Below are 21,400 nucleotides of genomic sequence, written 5' to 3'. Positions count from 1 at the left end.
ATTATTGCCTCATTTTGAAAGTGGGAAAAATTACATGGAATATTAGGCTAACATCATTATACTCTTAACATTTGTATACTTTTCATTTTCTTCCAGATTTGCAGTTGCTGGTTGTTTATAAGATCCAACTTATCAGAGTTTGATATATTGAATATTTGGTGGTAAAGGCAACTTCCTACATTTTAAAAATGCCACCCTGTTCGAAGCTATCATTGTTCTTGTGTTTCACAAAACTTATCACTTTACATTTTTATACCTCTGCCTGTCAGCATTTTTCTTTCCTTTTAGCATAATCCAGAATAATTCTGTGTTCCACTCTTGTGCTTTGTGACAAGAAAGCATTGCATTTCGAGAGTGGCTGGCTGGAGGTTAATTCCATGTCCGCATGGTAATAACCTGGGGAAACCTGGGGATGATCAGTTTCATTTGATCCCTCCTCTGATGAGGCTTCAAAGTAAATGGGCTGAGTGGAAAACAACATTATTCCATAACTTTTCTAGAAGCTGCAGATGTTTTTTGAGAGACTCAAGGAATTGAGACTCATATATTTTAGTGAAACATAATTCAAGCAGAAAAAGATCATTTGAAAACGTTTATAGCACTCACATTTGCTGCTCTTCTCCATTCAGCAGAAAAATAAGCTCTTTTTTTCTCTGTGCACACAGAATCTTTTAACTGAAAACTACACTCAGTATTTGTGTTGCAGCAGTGATGTTATCTGCTGGTCATTTTGCTCTGAAACAGAAGACATCTCCTGAAAGGAAATTTAAAGTTTTATTAAATCGGTCACTAAAAAGGCATCTGTAGATATCATAAATAGACACAAATGAAGAGAAAGTAGATCCCCAAATGAAAAGTATCCTGATCATTAAAGTAACTTATATTCTTTATCTACTAAAGTAACTCAAGTTTGCAATCTAAATGTAACCACTTTGCATAGCCTTACTACAGTTGTCACATCAAAATTGTTACGATTGGCCAAATAAAACTGGAGAAAATATTTTTATTAAAGACGTAAATTTATACTTATTTATTATTTTAGTGCATTGCATAAAGTGAAGGCAAAATACAAACTCCAAAATTTTCTATAAGATTCTATAATTTTGTAAACAGAGCTTATTCCAAATTTTAGAGCTATTTGCAACTGACAAAACATAGCCTCTTTTTCAAGCTATTTTATGTCACAAATCTTATCTAAGGTGTTTTTGGTGGAGTAAAGACTTAACAATTTAGATGTATATCCTGCAAATACCCCTGAAGAAATATGATGCTGTCACTTCTGTTCAGTTTGGTCAACTGTGAAAATCCATTCATTCTCAGTATGGTACAAAGACAGAGCCATAAGCCCGAGTTGTATTTGGATACCTTTATAAGCCTCCTTTGTTTCCAAGATACAAACTTTAGGAAAGATTTCTAAAAGCCATTGTACAGTATTAAGCCAACTCGGTTATGGCCATTTCCAGCATCCAAGAGGAAACCTTTCTTTTCATCTTTGGGATCACTCTACTCACTTTTGACTTGGGCCTTTTATTTAAAGATACACAATTTCATAAAGGTGTCATTTAGAAATTTCTAGGAAAAGTTACTGCTTTTAAAGGACGAGAATGATTTTGTTTTGACCATCTCTTGAAACTACTGGTAAAAGTCCGTTTCAGATAATATTCTGATAATATTCCCATTCCTGTCATGTCATTTAAGTCATGTTGTACCCTCAATAAAGTTTATTTAATATCCCTTAGTTCTCTCTAAACTTATAATGGAAAAGCAACCAAAAAATTAATAGATGCTTCCTATGCATTAATCATGGAGTCATTCCAAGATTTTTATAATGAAAAATAAACAGTGTTGGTATATATTTCAGTAAAATAGTTTAGAGGGACACAGAGTTATTAGGCATCAACATTTGCTTTAAAAAGGCCATATCTTATAGATTGTGGTTCATTGTTTTTAAGGGGGTTACAGATTCCTTTGAGTTTAGAGACAGAGGTGATACTAATAAAAGAGTTATACATTATAATAATGCTTATACTAGTAGGGAACATTTATTGAGTGCTCGCTGTGTACTCAGCACATGGAAAAATCTCATTCAATCTTCTCAGCAATGTTATTCGACTGATACGGCTATGTTTTATAGATAGGGAAACAAGATGCAGAGAAGGTAAGACATTTGCCTGAGTTCACACTTCTTTTCAGCATTTGAACAAGAGAAATTTCAAGTCAGTCCTCTTACTGACAGATGATTTATATTAACTACCAAAAACATACTTTATCATTTCTTAAAAAGGAACATGCACGTATCTGCACAAAATTTTGCATCCATTGCCTGGGGTACCATCCCTTACCTCTATTCCACATAAACCAATCCATGATTTATGAATCACATTTTTACAAATAATGGAGTAATGCAATGAGATTTGCATCTTAGGCCAAGTTCTGTAGTAGATGAATGTTGATTAGAAATGAACAAGCCTAAAATCAGTCATTATGTGCATCCCTTGGACATGATGCAACTAACGCATTTGGCGCTTGAAAGCTATAATTTTTTTGGTCGTGATTTAGCCATTATTCCTTTAAGAAACTATTGGATTGTAATCTTATTTTCCATCTGTCTTTTAAAAATCCTTTATATACTTATATAGCAAAAGAAGTTTGTCTGAAATTTCAAGTAGGATCATTGAATCTCAATTTAACTTTATTATGAAATATTTTGGGGTACAGGAAAATTTATCAAGAGTTCCTGACAAATGTATTGACTAAGTATTTAACAAAGCTTAGCACTTGCATGCGTAAAATGTCATTGCTGGTGTGAATGGTGTTTTTTAGACATTGACACTGGGTCTTTTGGCATCTTCAGTTACTAAGATTAATGCTACTGCTGCAGAATTTTCGGAATATAGAAATAGAAGGAAATATAATAGAAGGTCAAAATGATATCACTCCATTCAGAGTTTATTTAAGTAGAATCCCCTTTTCTGGAGACAGACTCATAGTCTTCATTAAATAAATGCCAATGGTTCTTAGAAAATTAAACATTATTAGACAATTTAATGATTTTTGAGATTGTTTCATTGCATCACCTTTTGTAAAGCCAAATGTAATTTCAAACCACATCAGAATATTATAAATGTGATAATAAGAAGCCAGATTTTAAAGCTGTCTTCCTGGAATAGGGATTGTTTTTGTCGTTGTAAGGTAAATCTGCATAAGCCATGAAAACCTCTGATTGGGCAGTAAATCACACTTTAAAGAATACCTTCAACCATGTAAGATGTAGCAAATTGATTTGAAATAGTAGTGGATGAATATCCAGGTTAATACATTGGCTCCTCATTGAATTGTTGGAAATGAATTTATAAAGTAGAAGAGTAATTTGTTATTTCTCAAGAGGAAAATCACCGCTAACAGTTTTCTAGAAACCTTCAGATTAGGAGTTTCAAAATTTATCTTCGATATTATATATACGTGTGTGTGTGCGTGTGTGTGTGTATATATATATACACACATATATACATATATCTGTGTGTACATATACATATGTGTGTATGTGTATACATGTATATATACATATATGTATGTATTCATGGATTCATAGGAATGTTGTATATACACACACACACATACGTAGATGCACACATATATATACACACACATAAATAAGTATATATATTTCTATTTGTATATTCATATATGTATTCTTATTTGTCCACCTTTGGTTTGATAGCCTTCAGCTTCTGACTCTAACTTAGACACAAACCAAGCCTGCGCTCCCCGCGGGTGCTGTGGCTCTACCTGTCACTGGGGCCCACTTGCTCAGTCAGTGGCTCAATTTTGGTGTGGGCAGCCAGAAAATTGAATAGCATTTTAAAAATGTGATTAAGACTTAGCTGATAAAGGCACTGAATAACATGCGGTAGTGGAGGAAAAAAACAGGGGAAAAGTGTCCTAATTTTCATATTTTTGGCAATTTCTGTTAATGGTAGATAAGTAAAGACCTGAAATACAATTGTGAAATTCAGTTTGAAAGTTTTATGAATCTGTATTACTTACCTTCACCTGAAAGATCAACTCATTCACCCTAATTAAGGAAGGAAATTTTAAAGATCTTTGCTGAATGCTGAAGGTTTTATTTTACATAATTAATGAATATCTATTTATTTGTTACATTTTATTTTAAGTTCTGGGATACATATGCAGAATGTACAGGTTTGTTACATAGGTAAATGTGTGCCATGGTGATTTGCTGCACCTGTCAATCCATCACTTAGGTATTAACCCCGTAAGCATTAGCTATTTATTCTGATGCTATCACTCCACACACTGCCCCCGACAGACCCCAGTGTGTGGACATATTTATTTTTAAGATACATATCCAATATAGCCAGTTAGTCTTTGGTTAAAATTATTTGTAGAGTGATGCATTTACTGACAACGTGGATAAATTTTATAGAAATTTAGGAATAAATTTCTAAGCTATGTTTTCAGTCTTTTAAATCATTGTTAACTTTTGGAGGATTTTCTAAGAATTCATGTGATATCCATTGCTTTTGACAGCAGATACAAGACCTACAAAGGCCAACTTTTGTAATCTATACATTTATCAAAAGTATGAACAATAATCTAAAGTGTGTATTTTTAAAAATATGTGCCGTGTGTTCATAAATTTAAACTGCTACTCATTATGCTTTCTTTTAGGTATGTCTGTTAAGATATCATTAATGTGACAGCCATAAAGAGTGTGATCGAGCTACAGAACAATGAGACTGTAGCAATTTACTCTTCCACTCACCAATTTTGGGATGAATAAATAGTACAGAAAACCAGTTTAGGTAATTGCTTAAGGTGATATAACTAACCATATATTCGTCCAGATAAAAAGCCAAACAAAAAACAACTGAAATCTAGTGCTTGGGATTTTCTAATAATATTTTAGACTTCTAAAATTTGGGTAAGAAGAAGAGGTGATAGAGAAGAAAACGTCATCCTGAAAACAGAGCTTGGACCCACAGCTAAGACAAGTGTATCCTTCTAGTTTTGGTTGTGAGAAAGAAACTGCAGTTCTTTAGTACTCCATTTTTCCTCCTCATCTATGAAATAAGGGCTTGTAAAATGACCTCTGATAGCTTAATCTTCTGTTTTCTGGATCTGGAAAGCGAGGTCACAGAGATATTGCAGGGTGCTGTTTTGTACAACTGGAAACTTTCAGAACCGAGGCTGCCTGTTGAGTTTGACAAACCTCTTTTATCCTTATCAGTTCCCTTTCACACTACCAGCCCTTTAGTTTTAGGACACTGAAAAGTTATTTTGAAATTTTCTAAAAAATAGGTAGTGTTTCTAGGTCTCAATTTTGATTTCGTTTCAAATTTAGACTTATTAACATGGCACTGCTGTGCTTCCAGAAGGAATAGTAATCTTATAAATTTATTTAGGCCAATGGCAAATTAGGAAACCCCCTGAGAGAGTTTTAGTAAAGTTCAAATGGATAAAATGGCCTTCGTGTTTTCCAAATATTGACCTTCTCACCATATCCTACCACATCATTGGACCGCTAGAAAAAAAAAGTTATCTCATAATAATTTTCTATTCCCTCCTCCCTCATAAGCAAAGTAAGCTGGAATTTAATCATCATGAAGAATTCAAGGATGAAAAAGTTGTTATGGACAGACTTGATGGATTGATGGAATGATTCATTAATTCCATTTCATTGCAAATTACCTTAGCTCACTAATCAATGTAGATAGCATTTGCAGTGGCAATGAGATATGTTTCTTTCAGTGAAGGAAATTTTGAATTGGATATATTTTTGACTAACGATAAATAGTAACAACTAATTCTTTGGAAATCTACTGTAAAGCTATCAGCCTGGTCCAGCTAAAATGTATCAAGCAATAAAACATTAATGTCAGAATCATCCTCAGCAAAGATAAACTATTGTCAATGGGATTATAGAGTTTTATGGGCTAAATTTTGGAAATAAATTTTGGAGTTGGAGTATTTGTCATGGTTTGCAGGAGGAGAAAAAATATTACATAGAATACTTACTACCCATCCTGGTGATCCATATATATGATTTCTTTTAATCTTCTAAACCACCCTTTTTTTTTTTTTTTTTTTTGAGACGGAGTCTTGCTCCCTCCCCCAGGCTGGAGTGTAGGGGCGCGATCTCGGCTCACTGCAAGCTCCGCCTCCCGGATTCAAGCGATTCTCCTGCCTCAGCCTCCCGAGTAGCTGGGACTACAGGCACCCGCCACCACGCCCGGATATTTTTTTTTGTATTTTTAGTAGAGACGAGGTTTCACCGTGTTAGCCAGGATGGTCTCGATCTCCTAACCTTGCGATCCCCCCTCCTCGGCCTCCCAAAGTGCTAGGATTACAGGCGTAAGCCACAGCGCCTGGCCTAAACCACTGTTTATAGCATTGATGTCCTGATCTACCTGTTACAAATGAGGCGTGAATGTTAACTGATCAATAACCTGTGTTCTTTATTTGTACCACACTGCCTCCTTCCTGTTGTGCTGTGTCAGGCAACCTTCACCTTCTCGTGTAGTGCTACTGTATCTCTCATATCAGCAGGTGGCTCTGATCACATTCAGAATTGAAGTAATCCTGGAGAATCTTCCTAGGTTAATTCTATTTCTATCATTTTGGGGATCAATATTTTGTTAAAACAGGCATAGTTATGGCTAGAACATACTGTTACATACTTTTTTTTTTTTTTTTGAGATGGGGTCTCGCTCTGTGGCCCAGGCTGGAGTGCAGTGGCGCGATCTCGGCTCACTGCAAACTCCGCCTCCCGAGTTCACCCCATTCTGCCTCAGCCTCCCGAGTAGCTGGGACTACAGGCGCTGCCACCATACCCAGCTAATTTTTTGTATTTTTAGTAGAGACGGGGTTTCACCGAGTTAGCCAGGATGATCTCGATCTCCTGACCTCGTGATCCGCCCGCCTCGGCCTATACATTTTTAAGAGAGAAAAATGAGCACAGCACAGAAATTTTGCTGGAGGAAGTATATTTCACACTGTATCCCTAATTTGCCGAGAATTTCTTCCGCCCTCAGAAAAAATTGGAACAGTTTGAAATTCATTGCTTGACTTGTGGAGGGACTAATAGTTGATAGGGCTCTCCAGTTTGTAAAAGAAAAATAAAACTTGGTTCAAGGAAATACTATACTCAAACTCAATGAGGCAGAAACATTTACTCTGTAACACATGAAATGAAACCAACAGGTATTCTAGGTGCATTTTCATCTTTTATTATACACGTGATTGAAATCTCTTCCTGAAAACAAATGTTCTCTGGCACTCACTGCGAATGAGTGGTTACTGACTAAAGAAAACTAAACTTAACTATATTCATGAATTATAATTTATACATCACCTTCAAAAATTCGAAGTGCTAATATACCACTCAATTTTGTAAAATATCAAATATTTTATCAAAAATCATTACAAAATCATTGAGAGTCTCTGAGAAGCAGAAATAATCCATTATGCAAATTAAGGTGCTTAGAACATTTTCCACAGATGCATCTGCATCTGGCTGACGAACTTGATAATGCTGTGGAATGCTACATCTAGCCAGGTCTAAGTGTGTGATCTTCTGGTAAGCATGGAAAAAATGCAGCTTCTTGGAACCTTTCACTGATAATTTCTGCTGCACCTTGCTCATTATGGAGACTAAGAATCTGGTGGCCAGGTAAGGTGGCTCATGCCTGTAATCCCAGCACTTCTGGAAGCCAAAGCAGGAGGCTCATTTGAGGCCAGGGGTTCGAGACCATCCTGGCCAATATGACTAAAATCCGTCTCTACTAATAATACAAAAAAATTAGCCAGGTGTGGTGGTGCGTGCCTGTGGTCCCAGCTACCCAGGAGTCTGAGGCACGAGAATCGCTTCAACCTGGGAGATGGAGGTTGCAGTGAGCCAAGATCGTGCCACTGCCCTCCAGCTTGAGCGACAGAGTGAGTCTCTGTCTCAAAAAAAAAAATAAAATAAAATAAAATAAATAAAAAGAATCTGTATTTTAAAGAAATATCTTAGTGCTCACTTTGGCAGCACATATATATACCAAAATTGGAGCAATACAGAGAAGATTAGCATGATCCCTGGGCCAGGATGACATGCAAATTCATGAAGCATTAGAAAAAAAAAATCCCACGTGATTCTAATGCAGGCAGTCTGAGAATCAGGCTTTGAAAAACGAGGAAAATGTTTTCTGCTGAAATTATGACTAGTGACATTCATGTGATACATTTTATTGAAATCAACCTTAGAAGAGGGCTTTGGAATTAGCCTAGATGCCATGTGCATTCTTTACTTGGTCCTCCATTCATTTCTAAAGAAGCCTGGCGCATTTTGGATTAAAGGTCATGAGTTCTCATTCTGCTTCTCTTATCTATTCAATCATGGACAATTTACATGACAATTTCACAACTTACTTTCTTGGACAGTAAAAATAAACATTTGGATGTTCATCTTTAGGACCCTCTGACCAATTTTTGTTATCTTTATCATTATAAAAGAGAGAAGGAATGTGTATATATGTTTATATATTATTAATATATATTATTTTAATTAAATATATATTTTATTAATATATAATAATATATTATATAAAAATTTATATATGATATATTATATAAAAATTTATATATAATATATATAAAAATTTATATATAATATATTATACTAATATAATAATATATAATATATATAAATTTATGTATATTTTAATAATACATATTATTTTAATTAAAACTTGACTGCCCAATTAATAATTGAGATATAAAAAGATGTCAGACATGATATCAGCCACAAACAAAATTAGAATTGTAGATAGTTATTTTCATACATCACTTCACATATCTGTTCAAATAGGAGTCTTTGAATAAATTCTCATTATATGGGCGATAATAACATTGCTGTCAAACTAATTTTCATTTGAAATCTGTAGAAGAGATATTTATAAATTTATTTATAAAATAAATTTAAATTAAAAATGAACTTTGTAATGGAAAATGATAATCAGGGACTCTTGAGCAGGGTGGGCAAACCTTAGTAAATATTTCAAGCTTCACAGGCTGTGTAAGTTTTCTTTGTTACCACTTCTTCCTCCTCATCCCCCTTCTCTTCCCTCTCCTCCTCCTCTTCTTTTAAAAACATTGTTAGCTCAGAGCCATAGAAAAACTGGTGTGAGCAGTGCTTATCAGACGGTATTGTGCATGCAAATACCTGGTGAAGAGAGGGGAATCTTGTTAAAACGCAGATTCAGATTTCAGATATGTGGGTTTGGGCCTAAGAGCCTCTATTTCTAATACACCTTTCGATCATGCTTTTGTTGCTAGTTGAGGGGCTCACGCTTTAGATATCCAAAATGTTGAGGTTGAGCTGTTTCATGGCACTTCATGTGATGAACAACCCCCACTCCCCCTTACTATTCTGTTCTCAGTCCCCATTGAGTTTTGCTGACAACTCAGCTTTATTTTTTGACCAAATAATGGAGTTGTTTTAGCCAATAACACAGAATACCCAGTAGTTTAGTGCTCCTTGATAATCTTAAAGGCCTAACATCTTTGGGAATATGATGAAAGCTACACCCCCCACCCCACACCACCACTACCGCCTCCCCTTTACACAATAATATTCATTTCCACACACAGTTTTAAGGAATCCAAGGACTTATCCATTCGGTCCATCTTAAAGACCACTGCTATTGTTATGTAATGTCTGAATTTAAGAAAGCTCAGAATTAATCCCCATATTTTTAATAACACCATAAAACTTAGATTGTAAAGCTGTATTTTTGTATATCTATGTCTATCTAATCTATCTTTCTTTTTCTCTATCTATCTAGCTGGTGAGACCTTTAAAGTTCACTTTATGTCCTAATTATCTATTGCAGGCCTGATGATTTCATTAGAACCTAAAATTATAAATGAAGAAAATAACGTTAACTGTTGTTAGAAGTGAGCACAAATTGTTACACACCTTTTATTAAACTTGTTCACAGTGCTCTTTTATCAGTTTTTTAAAAATTGCTTGAGATATAATTCATATTCCACAAAATTCACCCAAAGTGTACAATGTAATAATCTTTATTACATTCACAGAGTAATGCAACCATCACTATAATTAATTTTAGAATATTTTCATCATCCCTAAAGAAATCCCATCCCCGTTGGCAGCACTTGCCCAGACCCCCTTCATTCCCCACTTCCATACCGCAGCCCTAGGCAAGCATTAATCTACATTCTATGTCTATGGATTTTCCTTCTCTGGACATGTCATATAAATGGAATCGCACAATATATGGTCCATTGCAACTAGCTTCTTTCACTTACATTTTCAAAGTTCATCTATGTTGTAGCATGTATTATTAATACTTCATTTTTAAGGCTGAATAATATTCCATTATATGGATATGGCACATTTTATTTATCCATTCATCATGGATATTTATGTTGTTGATTCTTTCTTTGTTATCGATTCAGTTGGTAGACATTTGGGTTGTTTCTACTTTTTTGACTATTGTGAATTATACTGCTATGAATATTCATGAGTAAGTTTTGTGTGTATGTATGATTTCATTTTGGGGTGATATATATCTAGGAGTGAAATTGCTGGGTCTACATGTTTGACATTTTGAGGAACTTCCAGATTGTTTTCCAAAGTGACTGTACGATTTAATTCACACTAGCAATGGATGAGGCTTTCAGTTTTTCCAACCCTTGACAATACTTGTTATTTTACATTGCTTTGATTATATACATCCTAGTGGGTGTGAAGTGTATTTCATTGTAGTTTTGATTTGCATTTTTCTAATAGCTAATTATGTTGAGTATCTCTTTATGTGGTTATCGCTTTGTCTAACTTCTTTGTCAAATTTGTCTAACTACTTATTCTAATCCTTTGCCTATTTTAACATTTGATTATTTATATTTTTGAGTTATGAGTTCTTTATATATTCTAGATATAAATCCATTATTAGGTATATGATTCACAGATTTTTTTTCTGATTCTGTGGGTAGTATTCTTTCAAGCACAAGTACTTAAAAATTTTATAACATCCAGTTTATCTCTTTTTTCTTTTGTTGTTTGTGCTTTTGGTATCATATCCAAGAAGCCATCACCTAACTCAAAATCATAAAAACTTGCCTCTATAATTTCTTGTAATCATTTCGTAGTTTTACTTTTTATATTTAGATTGTAGATGTTCTTTGGTGTTTTTATTAAAGCAGGAGTAAAATTACTAGAAGAGTGTCTTGATATGACAGTACTATAATCTTTATGTAACATAGTTTACATATATTGTAATGATAAATGAGTAAAATTCTTCTTGTGCTCATTGGACATACTGGATTTTAATTTTATTGCTAAATGGCTATTTTTTCACTTTTTCTTTTATAAATCAATTATTTTATATTTTATTTAATAAGTATTAGCATATTTCAGGTCTTATTCAGCCCTTTTCCAGGCCTACTGCCTAATAAGTTAGGGCACAAGTTGATATAGTAAATAGCACCCTAGTAGTATGGATGATTTACTTGCTTACTTTTAATAGTAGAACAGTTTTTGCAGTAGGGAGAATGTAGGTCACTGTTAATAGGGAGATTCATGGAGAACAAAGAGGCTATCTAAACAGATGATTGTAACCTACTATATGCCTGTTACATGAAAAGTGACATAAAACTCTTGATGTATTTTAAGATCAGAGTCTACGGCTATGTATCCAGACCTTTACATTGAGAATATGTTTCTGATTTGCAAGCTACTTCTATTCAGCCACTCATATTTAAACACTTTGGGGTCTTTCTTGATTATGAATTTAAAAATTCGTTGTTACTTTTGTATTCTGTAAATTCCTCATTGCTTTAAGACCCAGTACTCATGATCTATAACCTTTATTATTGTGATGTGTACTGTAATTACCTATCTAGATGCTTTGGATCTCTTTAGTTTTTTTTAAAAGTTCTGACCTGTGAACCGTAATTTGCTTTAGATTTCTAACACTTGTAATGTATACATTCTTTTTTGGTCTCATGTGATTAAAAAAATAGTCAGCAACTTTTAAGAGTTAATCCTCTTCAGAAAAATAAAGTTCATTTAAGACTAAATTAAATTCCTTTTAATACATTAAAATATGTATTTTCAATTAATATTGAGAGTGAACTGAGGTAACATTGACAAGTAAATATTACTGCTATCTGTTGAAGAGAAATGTGCTCATATTAGGTGATTGGTTGGAAAGTCTTATATAAGAGCAAACTTTTAAGAAGTGCTTATCTGTATAATCATTATGTCCCCATATATGTTGATTCAGCATCTCCTTTTTATTTACTTGGAGCAGCTGGTAGAATATTTTCATGAATAATGGTAATTGACACCATATAAATGAAAATATTTAAAATAACACATTATGCAAAACTTTGATTGTAAAATATCAACAGATCCTTCTCTTCCTATTTCTTTTCTTTTTCTTTTTTTTTTTTTTGAGATGGAGTTTTACTCTTGTCACTCAGGCTGGAGTGCAGTGGCACGATCTTGGCTCACTGCAACCTCTGCTTCCCGGGTTTTCTCCTGCCTCAGCCTCCCGAGTAGCTGGGATTATAGGCGTCTACCACCATGCCTGGCTAAGGTTTTACATTTTTAGTAGATACGAGGTTTCGCCATGTTGGGCAGGCTGGTCTCGAACTCCTAACCTCAGGTGATCCACCCGCCTCGGCCTCCCAAAATGCTGGGATTACAGGTGTGAGCCATGGTGCCCGGTCTCTCTTCCGATTTCTTATGCTGCTTATGGCCCCACTTTTATTGCATTCACAGGGAAGTCACTGGTACGATCTCTCTTTCTTTGTACTGTGTATGGTGATATACCAAATTCTGTCAAGCGTTTCGATGTGCTGTATTTTTCCTTCTTCTTTTCTACCTAAACCATCATTTCCCAAGGTCAGGTTCTTTTTATTTTTCTCTTGAACTATTTAAGTAAATCGCAACTGTCTTCGTGTCTCCATTGCTATCCCTTATTGATAATACAGACTAAAAGTATCTTTGAATTGTACTGATAGTCATGTCACTGCCCCCTTAAAAATCTGTGAGCCGGGTAAAAGAATAGTCACACTCCGGAACATGGTACAAAGCCTTGTCTCAGGCTCCAAGACTGCCTTAAACCTTTTCCTGCCGTATCAGCTTCCTTCCGGATTAGGAAATGTACCATGCACGTGACTCTCATTTCCTTGTCCTTTTGCTGATGGTATCTCTTGGCATGATGCTTTTTCTTTTAGTTGTCATTTTTCATTCTTTACAGCTGAATCTAAATGTAATTTTTTTGGGAGGAAGAGATCTCTTATTATGCTTAATTTAGGGTTAACTCTTACTTTTTTTTCTTCCTGCCTATAGTGCATTTCTTATATACCTCTATGCAGTGTATTTCATTTTAACATACGGATTTGTACTTGAGCTCTTCAGTCAAACACACCTGAGTTCAAAATCCTGCCTCTACTGCTTGCCTCATCTACATTTCTGGGCAGCTAACATCATTTCCTAAGCTTTTGCCTCATCTATTAAATGCAGATAATATTTGTACATAGTTTACAGGTCTCTTTTTGTGTTAGTCTGACAACACGTTGGCAGCACATTAAATGATATCTATGTGTGTCTTCTAGGTGCTTGCCAACGTGGCTTTCTTCCCCAGTGTATAATAAGCAATCTGAGGACAGGAAACTAGTTTTACTCATCTTAGTACCCATGCTGATCCCAGAAGAACAAGAAAGGCTCTTGTTCTCTTTTACTTTTGCTTGTCGTGATTCATGGAACACATTAAACCTAACTCCTTTGAGTTAACATATTAATTTATTGGTATCGCCCCATTCTACAAAGGAGTTGAGATGACTTATGAGATGCATACACAAAACGAAACATAAAATAATGTTCAATTGGATAATCGAAGAGTTTAATTTTCCCATCAGGAACCTAAGTGAAACCGAAGGTTTAGATAAGGAAATGTTAAAGCTTGTCTTTATTCTGTCATGTTTTGTAGGATCGCGTCTTCGCCAGGAAGACTTTCCCCCGCGGATTGTGGAGCATCCTTCCGATGTCATCGTCTCTAAGGGAGAGCCCACGACTCTAAACTGTAAGGCAGAGGGCCGGCCAACGCCCACCATTGAGTGGTACAAGGATGGGGAGCGAGTGGAGACTGACAAGGACGATCCCCGGTCCCACAGGATGCTTCTGCCCAGCGGATCCTTATTCTTCTTGCGCATCGTGCATGGGCGCAGAAGTAAACCTGATGAAGGAAGCTACGTTTGTGTTGCGAGGAACTATCTTGGTGAAGCAGTGAGTCGAAATGCATCTCTGGAAGTGGCATGTAAGTGAACATAATGAACCTCATATGCACATTTACTTTTATTTATTTCAAATAAGTTTTGATGTGTTCCCGTGGACGCTAAAACCTAAAGAATCAGTCAACACACTGCATAATTTTACTTGGTCTTCTTCAGAGAAGTCTGGTCAAGATAATATCAAGCCAGAGTGTTGCAACAAATTTGTGTATATGAAATCAAAATGGCCAATATGTTATTATAAGAAAGCAGGCCTGGTGCGGTGACTCAACGGCTGTAGTCCCAGCCCTTTGGGAGGCCGAGGCGGGTGGATCACGAGGTCAGGAGATCGAGACCATCCTGGCTAACACGGTGAAACCCCTTCTCTACTAAAAATACAAAAAGTTAGCCGGGCATGGTGGCGGTGCCTGTAGTCCCAGCTACCCGGGAGGCTGAGGCAGGAGAATGGCGTGAACCCGGGAGGTGGAGCTTGCAGTGAGCAGAGATCACGCCACTGCACTCCAGCCTGGGCGACAGAGCCAGACTCCGTCTCAAAAAGAAAAAAAAAAAGAAAAAAAGCCAACAATTATGCCTTAAAATTTTTGCACTCTTCAGCTTCCTTGTTGTCATGTACATCTTCAAACATAAGAGAATCGGGAGATTTCAGGATGCTGGAATCTTATGTATATAGCTATATATATTTTCTCCTAAATAATAGCTCATGGGCTCATGTCTTTCTTTTGGTAAACAAAATTGTACTTTTTTTTTCTTTTTTCTTTTTTTTTTTTTTTTGTGACAGAGTCTCCCACTGTCACCCAGGCTGGAGTGCAATGGCGCGATCTCTGCTCACCGCAACCTCTGCCTCTCGGGCTTAAGTGATTCTCCTGTCTCAGCCTCCCAAGTAGCTGGGATTACAGGCACTGCGCCCAGCTAATTTTTGTATTTTTAGTAGAGACGGGGTTTCACCGTGTTGCCCAGGCTGGTCTTGAACTCTTGACCTCAGGGGATCCACTCGCCTACAATTTCTTATGCAGCTATTCCAATGAAGTTTTTTGTTCTCAGGCATCTGCTTTTGATTTACAGTTTCTGCTAAGAAACCTGGAACCCATGGATGCTGGAAATGTTTAACTCCAATAGGAAAAGACTAGGAGAATCCTAAGATCCATATTTTTTATTTTTTGTGAAATGCCTTGAGATATGAGCATTAGGGCTTTAGCTAACAATGGGATTTTGTACTGGCCACCAAATAGTTTTATTTTTATAAAATGATACTTCAAAAAGCCCTTAAATTAAATGCAATTTGAAATACACAAAAATTCAAGATGCAAATATCCATACCTGTTCCATTTTTATTTTGAAATATCTAATTTTGGAAACTGTTCAAACATATTGAAATACTTCAATACCAAATTTTATTGATTTTTTCCCCCAGCAGACCCTTTTATGGTGAATATGACTGGCATTATTCTCCCATTTTCAAGATAAAGAAAATGATGCCCAAAAAGTTTAGGTGGCCAAGATTCAGACAATAAATTAATGGGGATGCTAGACCAGGTCCTGAATCTTCTAGTTTTTATTTTTAGGGAATTGTGTCATATTTGAAGAAACACTCTAAATGAAATCTGGTCTATTTTAAATATATAAAAATTAAGAAATTTTAATTTTTCATTTTAAAAATTTTATCTACTCAGCAGCAAATAACATGTTTAAATCCTCAACAAAATTTTACTTTTCAAAATTAAAGTATATAAAAATTGACCAGTCATTTTATTGTTTCATCTAAAAGAATTGCTTTCTTTTCTAATTGCATCATTAATAATGAATCAAACTGTTTTAGTGGGAATATTTTAAACCGTGATTTTTTTTGTGTGTGTAATGTGACAGTAATTTTTTTTATTTTGAAATAAGTGAGCTTTAAGAAATGCTTGAATTACTCATGACCTAGAGAGGAAAACAAGAAGGCTTGCAAATTGGATTACGGAGTGAATAAAATTCCTTTTTCTAATGCCATGTCAACAGTTCATTCCATTTGAGGCATCGCAAGGTCAAATAATATTCATTTATATGTTGCTCATCTCTTTCCATTAGCTCATCAGTCTTCTATCTTTCCTTATGTATTTCATAAAACATATTAATATGGAAATTTGGGTCAAAGCATTGTGATTTTTCAGTACTTATTGGTAACTAATGTGTATTTTTATAAAATGACAGGAACAGCTGTAGAGGAACAACTTCAGATTATGTTAAATTGGCCTTCATATTTTAGAAAACAACGTAAATACTCACTGTGGTACATTCACTTAGTTTATTAACAGAAGGCGGATATCCACTGAAAGAGGTGTTAAGGAATAGCAATGAAGACACATTCCAATGTAGTCTCAAAGAGCTCACATTCTAGTTGGGATGACAAACATGTAAATAAAGAGTTACTATAATAAATTAAATAGACAAACAATAAAGCCTATTATAAAGACAGGTAAAAAATACTATGTAAATCTGGAGGGAAGGTATTTAATTCTTCCTAGATAGGTAAGTTTAAGAAATTATTCTAAGAGGAAACATTATTTTAGCTGTGATTTAAGGTCATGTAAGAATGTCCCAGGTGGAAATTGAAGTGAAAGACCATCCTGGTAGAAAGAATGGAAGCTTAAATGAACACTGTGTATTCGGAGAACTGCCAGGTGTCTGGATATAAGGTTGAGAGCAGAGTAAATTGGAAAGGTAAGCATGTGCTGAATCAAAATCTAAGCTATTTTGTTACGAGAAAAGAGAATCTTTGAAAGAGAATTGAAGATTGCACTAAAGGTATGATGATTGAAGTCAGAGAGGCGTTAAGTAGCTGTCAAATAATTCAGAAAAGAGTTGATGCTAGATTCTGAACTGAACATAGTAGTGGAGATTGAAAGGAGGAAACAGCTTGAAACATATTTAGGAATTATAAACTATGTGGCATTATCAGTTTGGAGAAGTAGAGGATGATTACTAGATTTGTTTTGTTTTGTTTTTTGGCTAAGTAACTGGGTATATAGTGCTACCATCCACAGAGGTGAAGGGTAGGTACAGGAGGAATAACTCTAGGGAACAGAACAGTATGGTAAACTTTAGCTGTATTGTTTGACATACCAATGAAATAGTAAGCTTAACATATCTCAAGTTGCATTAAAGAAACAGCTTCTGGAGTTGAGGGGAGAGGTCTTTCCGAGATAGGTGTTGAAGCCACGGAAGTATATAGAAGTAGATGTGATTTCCAGGCAGGCTGTGTTCAGGGAGCATGTAATAAGGGCTGAGTCCAATTCCATTGCTTAGAACAGTAATATTTAGTGGTGGTTAAGGCAAGAAATGCTCATGCAAAAGGATCAGGCTCAGGAGAGGCATCAGAGTGATAGAATATGGGCAGTGAAGTGGCAGGAATAATCAAGGAATACTTTAAAAAATACTAAAAGTGGGGCCGGGTGTGATGGTTCACACCTGTAATCCCAGCACTTTGGGAGGCCCAGGTGGGTGGATCACTTGAGGCCAGGAGTTTGAGACCAGCCTGGGCAACATGGTGAAACCCCGACTCTACTAAAAATACAAAACTTAGCCAGGTGTGGTGGCTGGCGCCTGTAATCCCAGCTACTCAGGAGGCTGGGGCAGGAGAATCACTTGAACCTGGGAGGCAGAGGTGTCAGTGAGTTGGGATTGTGCCACTGCACTCCAGACTGGGCGACAGAGTGAGACTGTATCTCAAACAAACAAACAAACCACAAGAGTACTAAAAGTGGTTGACACGACGCAAATCCCAAATGATGGTCAAATAAACAGTACCTGTGGGCTCCAGTGATGGGGACAGAGTACAACAGCTGAAGAGTGAGTAGTGGTGGGATGGAAGTAGCACATGCTGCCGGTTCTTCCCTAGAATGCAGCTCTGAATGGAGCATGGAGAATTAGAGCAGGGTACCTCAACCTCTGCATTACTGACACTTGGGATCAGAAAATTATTTAGTGTGTGTGTGGGGGGGGTGGGGGTGGGTGGGTGGGTTGTGCTGGGCATTGTAACATGTTTAGACATACCTCTGGCGGTTCACAAGGTGCCCATGGGATCCTCCCTAGCCCTGTTGAGACAAACACTACGTCTCCAGACATTGGAAATACTCCCCAGGAGAGAAAGTCAGTTGAGAACCACTGACCTACATGTACCTAAGTAGTCAAGAGTGTATTGATATGTAGGACATAAACATGTCACAACTTTTATTATAAAATGATTATTGATAAAAAATAAGGATTTTTTTTTTACTATTTTTGCTTCACATTAGTTGTCATTTTTAATTTCAAAAATGTTTGGATTCTACTATGATATGAAATGTGGAATTTTATTGATAACCATCTGTCTTGACTGGTTTTTTGGAAGTGAGCCAGTTCTTTACTATACTGCATTCATTTTGATATTTGTTTGTTTTCCTTTAATACATGCTTCAGCTTTATGTTCTGGAACAATACAACAGGGGGAAAAAATTGAGGACCAATCATTGCAATGAATCACCTTAAATTTGCTTTTATTTTTTTCTTAGTTTCCAAAAAAAATAGCTATCCAGAAAATGTTTTTTGAGTCACTTGACCTCAAAAATAATCTCTAGGCAAAAAATGTTTTTTAAATAGTTAGAAAACAGTTGCAGAGTTAATAAGCAAGAGGCCTACGTAAAAGCTAATACGTAGTTTTCCAGTGGGACCACCAAGAGAGCCATGGTGTAGCTGGTGCAGATAAAGTTTCAGTTCTGAACACTGGTGCTCCCTGTTGATGGAGCAGAAGGAGCACAGGGGGTCCTCACAGAGATTGTAGCTGCCTGTGATGCAGCCTGAGTCAGTGGCAGCCTCTAGAGATGGCAGCTGTAGCCCCAGGTGGCAAATATATGACAGCAACTTGATCTATTGACCAGGGTAAGAGGGGGTTCTGGCCTAAATGAAAATTCATGAAAAATTGATGAAGTCCCCAGATTATTTTTTCCGTTTCCTTTTCTCAGCACTGTGCCAGTGCAGAGAGTAGAGATTAAATGAGGTGCTGAATGCTTTAGTGGCAAGGAGGTTGTGGTTCAAAGGTCAGGGGTCACATAGAAACCAATCTTTTTTTTTTTTTCTTTTTTCTTACTGCTAAAACAAAACACAAGAAACTTTTCAGATTAGCTGTGATTTACCTTTGCTTTGATAAATAAAATGACTACATGTTCAAAAGTTGGCTTTTGATGCAGTTATGAGAGAACAGATGTGATTCATAATTCAAATGTGGAACTGGAAATAGATTGAATTCCATGACTTCAGGATGATTTTTTTTCTTTTTCTTTTATTTTTTGTCTTTTGTATCAAGACTCATGCTGTATGAAAGTCATTTAGAGAAGGAAAAGGTCTTGCATTATTTATAGGTCACAGATTGTGAGAACAGCAAAGCTGTGGAGCCCTGTCCAAACATAATGCTCCTGTTTGCTTTAAACCAAAATTTAAATTGATGGTTTATCTGTACAAAGAAGAGAGGTTACAGAAGTAGACTGACTTTAGTATGAGAGGGCACAGGTGGCACTGAAAATGAAGACAAGGTAAATACCTTCCTTAATCTCCTCAAGTTAATAAATATGTAAATTTTTGTTTTTTATTTTATTTTGGCTGTAAATGAATCTTATCTAGGCAAAATACCTTAACACATCATAAAGATACAAGATAAATTAAATTGCAAAAAGGCCAATTCATAGAGAGCTTTTTAAAAAACTGCTTAATTGAGATACATTTAACATACCATATCCTTTACTCATTTAATATATGCAAGCAATGTTTTTGGTGTATTCACAGGGTTATGCAATGAACACTATAATCAAAGTTAGAACATTTTCATCAATCCTAAAATAAACTCTATACCCATTAGAACCCAGTTCCCATTCCTGCACCCTCTCACCCCAGCCCTAAGTAAATGCTAATCTACTTTCTATAGTTATATATTTGCCTATTCTGGACATTTCATATGTTGGAATCATACAGTATATTGTCTTGTGTGACTATAATAGCATCTTTTCCTTAGCATTAATGTTTTCAAGGATCCTGTTTGTTTAGCATGTATCAGTACTTTATTCTTTATTATTGCTCAATAATATTTCATGGCATCAACATACCACTTTTTATTTATCCATTCATCGCATGATAGACGTTTGCATGACTCCCACTTTTTATCTGCTATGAACAATGTTGCCATGGAAATTTTTGTACACATTTCTGTGTGCACATACGGTTTCATTTGGGTATTCTCTTAAGTTTATGCCTAAGAGTAGAATTGTCGAGTCATATGGTAACTGTTTAACTTTTTGAGGAATTTATATGTAATTATTTTTAAGTATAGATTAAATGATATTTACTGGTGCATTGAAGTAACTGTATCCAACTCCCCTCTCAGTATGAAACACAGTCATAAAACATTTCTACTGTTTAATCAATATTGTTGTATGGCTGTTATGTTAGATTTTCTGTGTTGTGAGTCCATAATTTCAGGTAAGATTCAACTATTTAAAAATATAGAACAATTAACCATATGGAAACAACGGATGGCCACAAAGTTCCTAATAAATCCTTGTGTAACTTCTACTAGACTGTTTTCACTTTGGTCCCAATTAAGTTGGATAATCTTACTGTTTGAGTCTTCACTTCATTTTCTGTTCTGTTTGTATTTGTTCTGAAAGCTGGCAATTTGTCTTCTCAGAAGCTGACATTACCTTTCCTGAGAATAACTGGCAGTACTTTCTTGTTCTCGGGTTACTTTCTCTTCCAAATACACTGAGGTTTTTTCTTTTACTTGTCAGGTTCGAACTAAGAAATTCATGAGCGATTATACTAGAAGTCAGTTAAGTAAGTCTAAGAGTGGGAAAACAAAGAACTATTATTATTCTGTATCTTTCTTGAAACAAAGAAGCATACAAACAAATATATCAACTTAAATGCAAACTTCGTGGCGATGAGTTGGGCTGGAACTAATATTTACAGGTGAGGATCAAAAAGAATATAGGAGCAACTTTTGTTTTTTGTAATTTTCCCATTTGCATTTCTATAAATGTCAGGTGAGATTTCAGATATTTTTGGT

General features: G+C 35.7%; 1 protein-coding gene and 1 non-coding gene across 20 annotated transcripts in view; both read left to right on the top strand.

Moving 5' to 3' along the window:
• Nucleotides 1-21,400, top strand: part of ROBO2 (roundabout guidance receptor 2) — a 1,378,235-nt gene that overhangs the window by 801,368 nt on the left and 555,467 nt on the right. For all 19 annotated transcript variants that reach the window (XM_063630541.1, XM_063630549.1, XM_063630540.1 and 16 more), the window contains exon 2: nt 14,028-14,354. In XM_063630541.1, the coding sequence (XP_063486611.1) occupies nt 14,028-14,354 (327 nt within the window). The remainder of the gene's footprint in view (nt 1-14,027; nt 14,355-21,400) is intronic.
• On the top strand, nt 8,035-8,145 carry LOC129471814 (U6 spliceosomal RNA). Its single transcript, XR_008653761.1, has one exon. It is a non-coding gene; the product is annotated as a U6 spliceosomal RNA (small nuclear RNA).

The sequence above is a fragment of the Symphalangus syndactylus genome, chromosome 21 (genome assembly GCF_028878055.3).
Source record: "Symphalangus syndactylus isolate Jambi chromosome 21, NHGRI_mSymSyn1-v2.1_pri, whole genome shotgun sequence".
Taxonomy (NCBI): domain Eukaryota; kingdom Metazoa; phylum Chordata; class Mammalia; order Primates; family Hylobatidae; genus Symphalangus; species Symphalangus syndactylus.
This window is presented reverse-complemented; position numbering and strand designations above follow the sequence as displayed.